The sequence below is a fragment of the Parasteatoda tepidariorum genome, chromosome 10 (genome assembly GCF_043381705.1).
Source record: "Parasteatoda tepidariorum isolate YZ-2023 chromosome 10, CAS_Ptep_4.0, whole genome shotgun sequence".
NCBI classification, from domain to species: domain Eukaryota; kingdom Metazoa; phylum Arthropoda; class Arachnida; order Araneae; family Theridiidae; genus Parasteatoda; species Parasteatoda tepidariorum.
This window is the reverse complement of record NC_092213.1, coordinates 79,558,503-79,563,634: the sequence shown is the minus strand read 5'-3', so window position 1 is coordinate 79,563,634 and position 5,132 is coordinate 79,558,503. Positions and strand designations below refer to the sequence as shown.

General features: G+C 36.8%; 1 protein-coding gene across 1 annotated transcript; it reads left to right on the top strand.

Annotated features, from left to right (window-relative positions):
* The first annotated feature begins 2,864 nt into the window (after positions 1-2,864).
* On the top strand, positions 2,865-4,778 carry LOC139426900 (uncharacterized). Its single transcript, XM_071187035.1, has one exon. It carries the CDS (start codon positions 2,865-2,867, stop codon positions 4,776-4,778), a length of 1,914 nt encoding a protein of 637 aa, XP_071043136.1.
* Positions 4,779-5,132: the final 354 nt, after the last annotated feature.

The following is a 5,132-nucleotide window of genomic DNA, read 5'->3' as shown; positions in this document are numbered from 1 at the left end:
TATGCAATTCCAAAAAAATAAATAAATAAATACAATCAATTAATACTTTGAATTCTTTTTTTCTTATGTTTTATATATTTGATCACCTGAAAGTCCGTGTTGTAGACTTAATCTGTGACATTTTGATATTTTATCAAAATTTTCAGACGCTTTTATTATTGTTTTATTACTAATTGATTTTTTTTCATTTTTAAACTTCGAATGCATTTCTCTTTTGTCACATAATAATATTATTAACTTCGGTCATCTAATGTCTGGCGATCAGTTCACTGTGGGACAAAGAAAGAAAAGAAGAGTAGGAGTAATGCAGGAATAAGAAAGCTAGCTAATAAATTGTCAAAAATATCTAGTTATTAGATAATACATATTTGAAGCTCTTGCTTTCATTTCTGCTAAGTCTTACAGTGGACTGATCGTAAGGACACGGTTCCCAGCAGAACACCGAAGTCAAGCATCACTGGCTGCTGTCAGTAAGCGGGTGGGTGACCACTTTGATCTGCCTGCGTAGGANGCGGGTTCGAATCCTGTTGTTACCCTATCTGCATCTTCGTGCTGTCTTTCTCTGTATTGTGCTATCTGTTTTCTATTTGACAAAGGTTTATAGGCCTAAATTGAGCACACAAGTCAGCAAATGTATGCAATTCCAAAAAAATAAATAAATAAATACAATCAATTAATACTTTGAATTCTTTTTTTCTTATGTTTTATATATTTGATCACCTGAAATTCCGTGTTGTAGACTTAATCTGTGACATTTTGATATCTTATCAAAATTTTCAGACGCTTTTATTATTGTTTTATTTCTAATTGATTTTCTTTATTTTTAAATTTCGAATGCATGCCTCTTATGTCATATAATAATATTATTAACTTCGGTGATCTAATGTCTTGCGATCAGTTCACTGTGGGACAAAGCAAGAAACGAAGAGTAGAAGTAATGCAGGAATAAGAAAGCTAGCTCATAAATTATCAAAAATATTTAGTTATTAGATTATACATATTTGAAGCTCTTGCCTTCATTTCAGCTAAGTCTTACAGTGGACTGATCGTAAGGACACGGTTCCCAGTAGAACACCGAAGTCAAACATCACTGGCTGCTGTCAGTAAGCGGGTGGGTGACCACTTTGATCAGCCTGCGTGGGGATCGAACTGAAATAGCAGCGTAAAAGGCCACATTAAAAGCCCCCTAATCAGCCTCTAATTATTTCCTCTGATAAGGTACATTAGTACCCGTTAATATAATACGTGGTACAGTTTGAATATTATTATTGGTCAATATTAAGGGGAGACACAGGGCCATGTTCTGATACAAAATATTGACTTCGAATTTCCGCATTTTAACGCTATTATACATATTCATACATAAGTAACCTATAGGGCCACATGGTAGGGCTCCTATTAGGCCTATAACTATTTCCTCTCGTAGGGTACACAAGTAGCCGGTAATATAATACTTGGTCTAGTTCAAATATTACGGGTCCCGCAGTGGAGTGATCGCTAAGACACGGTTCCCAGCAGATCACCGAAATCAAGCATCACTGCCTACGGTCAGTGTGCGGGTAGGTGACCACTTGGATCAGTCTGCGTAGGGACAGAGGGTGTGCGGTATTGGTCCTCGTTAAACTGTTCTACAGTAAAGTGCTCGACTTCGCGTGTAGGTCGTCGGGCTACCGAAGCGAGGGTGCCATCCCCTCTGTAGAGGATCAAAATTGTGATGGCATGTCTTCGGATCAGCCTCAGGGGTGTTTCCCAGACCGTCGGCAATGGCCCATCGTGCAGCTCTAGTGCGACGTAAATTAACTACAACAATAACAACATCAAATATTATGGGTCAGTATTAAGGGCAGATATAGGGCCATGTTGTAACACAGAGTGTGGACATCGAATTTCTTCATTTTAACGCTAAACGAACCACTCTATATGATTTGATTTGATTTGTTCTTTTACGTCACACTGGAGCTGCACAATGGGCTATTGGCGACGGTCTGGTAAACACCCCCCCCCCACACTCTATAGGAAACGAAACTGTTACACAGAGGCCTTCTTATCCGATAGGTATCGCCCACCAAACGCTGTGCAAGGCGTGGAGGTGGCGTGTTCGAATCCCGCATGAACCGTGGATGTATTCTTTGTTATGTCCTTCTCTAATTTGTTACATCTCTTCATCCACTTGGTAAAGGTTTATAAGCCTAAATTGAGCAAACAAGCCTGCAAATGTACGTAATTTCTATAAAGCAATAAAACAATTTTTCTTGCACTCCGATGTAATTAAAGGAAGGACGCAAAATCCCAGAAATAAAAAAAAGCATCGCATTTTTCTTTCTTGATTAATTATAAGTAAATACTGCAGATATAAATCTGAGCACAAATATCGGTATGTAATAAGGTTTTGTCAAATTGATCAACAATTAAAAATTAAACATTTTGTTTAATGAATAGATTGGCCAAGAGACCTATGTCACAGGTTCGTGCATTTATATACGATAGGATCCGCAGTGCTTGCAAGCAATCGATGACGTATAAAACTGTAAAGGCTGTTGTTGGAAACTATATTTTACAAGTGGGAAAACAAATAGCGCAAATTAGAGAACCCAAAGACAGCTCTACTAGAGTTATAGCGGGATTTAAACTTTCGACCGCCACGCTGTAGAGTGAAACCCTTCGGGTACAGAAGCCCATTGTTTTTCTGCTAAAATTTTCACTATAACATGTAATAACTGCAACTGCAGAAATTATTTTCAAGTGTTGGCTACCACCTGGTCAGAAACCCTGCTGCAGTGAAAAATCGAAGTATAAAATCGCAATGTTTGGGTTTTAAAATTTTTTCCCTTATCACTTTTTTTTATCTTTTTAAAATGCTCGCAATGAGTGGTGAGGAGTGTTTTCAAAGCGACACAAGTATTTGCACATTTTATCTGCTGTCGTCTTGCACAAAAGGGCGAAAATGTCCTTTTCTACACGATATACCTAATAATATTGGACCAGAATCGTCTGGGCGAAGAGACCCATGCTATTTTTTTCTGAAAGGAAGATGTAATGATGGAGAGTCGTGCCTGCGTTCACACAGTGAACCGCCATCTTTCAATGGGACTATAAAAAAAGTTTGTCTGTACTTTTCTCAAGGTAGATGTGATCGAGGAAAACTTTGCAGCTACAATCATGATCTGCCGTTCTATCATTCGCCGGTGAGTATTATTGTGGACTCCGAATCAAGCAGTTGTCAACCGGAGAATATTAACGTTGTTTCCCCAGTAGTAATAAATACAAGTGATGATGTTCAATCCATGGCAGTCACATCGAAACTTTGCCGTTTTTACCTGCGTGGAATGTGCTTTTTTGGAGAAAACTGTACGAATTTTCACGACAAACCCGAAAAAGAACCTGAAGACTTTATTTCCGATTTGAGGGAGAATGAAGTTTTGAACGAAAAGAAAGCACTTGACGGAGCTGATTCTTTCGAAAAAAGTGGCATGAATTTAAATCTGCCAGTTGAGTCAACTAAAAACGGAGAAATCTATTTCAATGCTTTAGAAGTTGTGCATGGTTGTTCGAATTTAAGTAATCAGCATCAGTCTTGCAAGGATACAAACAGTTCTTCAAAATCGGAAGAATTGCACAATGTCCCTTTCGACGGTTCTCCAAAACCAAATGAATTATTTACAGTTCCGCATTGTCGTTCTGCAAAATCGGGCGAAATAATAGAGGACCCGTGTAGATCTGAGAAACCGACTGAAATCAACGAAGGTCGTGATAGATCAGCAAAATCATTCAAAATTGGCGAAGACCACCGTAAATCTAAGAAATCAACAGATCTGACCGAAAAACTTTGTAGTACCACAAAATCGATCGAACTTACCAAACAACCAAGTAGCTTTGTAAAATCAGCCGATCTGACCAAAGACTTATATAACTCTTCAATATCGGTCGAAACTACCAAATACCCATGTAGCTCTTCAAACTGGTCGGAATTTTCTAGAACCTCAAATACTTCCTCGAACTCAAAATTTTTGAGAGATACTTCTTCAAAATCAAACGAATTTTTCAGAGAATCAAACACTTCCTCAAAGACGAAAGAATTTGTAAAAGGCACACATTTTCTCTCAAAATCAAAAGAATTTGCTAGAAGCACTCATTCTTCGAACTGCAAAGAATTTATCAAATCAAAATCAAAAGAATACTCCAGATCAAAATATAACTGTAGCTATTCGCAGTCAAAAAAATTCTCAAATTCTTCACATAGTTTTACTAAGTCAAAAGAATTTTTGAGAACTCAATATAGTTCAAAACCGAAAGTATTACCCAGTTCCCGCTGTGTAGACAATTCAATCCCTACCGAACATTCTAAAAATGCAGATGTTTCTTTAAAATCAGAAGAATTCACTAGAAATTCAGAAATATTAAAAAGACAGTCGAGAAACTCAAGTTATCCCTTAAAATTAGAACAATGCCGAAAGGAGGCGAATTCTATAAACCCCATTAAACAATCCAAAATCCCAGATGATTTAAAACCAATAAAAGCAAAAGAATATTCTAATATCAAAAATAATCCTTCAAATGAACTATCTAATGCTGCATCGTCTAACTCTACATCAAAAACACAAGTCTCTTTGACTGGTGGTTTTAGCAAGCATACAAAACCCGATAAAATCTGCCATATGACAAGAAAACAAAGTAAATCTCAGCGAAAACTTAAATCTGAAAATACACAATCTCGTATATTTTTCAAAAGATTGTTTTTCAGAACACCTGTTCCTGTTACTCATGTTACTAAAGCGTAATGAGACAATATCTTGGAGCATTGGATTTGCTATTGTTCATTTCAAGAATATTAAGGATATCTTTGTTTTTAGAACTATAACGACGGGAATTCCTAATTCACCTGAAGATTTTTCGCTATTGTTTGACCTTCTGTTAATTATCGCCCACATGAAGCAAAACAAAACTTCGTCTTTTGAAAAATAATGAAAATTAAAAAAACAATTGCCTAAAGAATTGTCGAAACATAAAAGCCATGTCTTCTCAAGATCAGGTGAACGGCCCAAAATTTTGCGTGTTCTAAAGAGGAAACAATTCAGAGTTGTTGAGCTGTTGTGTTTTGAGAACATAACATGAACAGAATATGAAAAAAGTTC

Excerpts from the sequence above, each read along its gene's own strand:
- LOC139426900 (XM_071187035.1), top strand. The coding sequence starts at position 2,865 with ATGAGTGGTGAGGAGTGTTTTCAAAGCGACACAAGTATTTGCACATTT.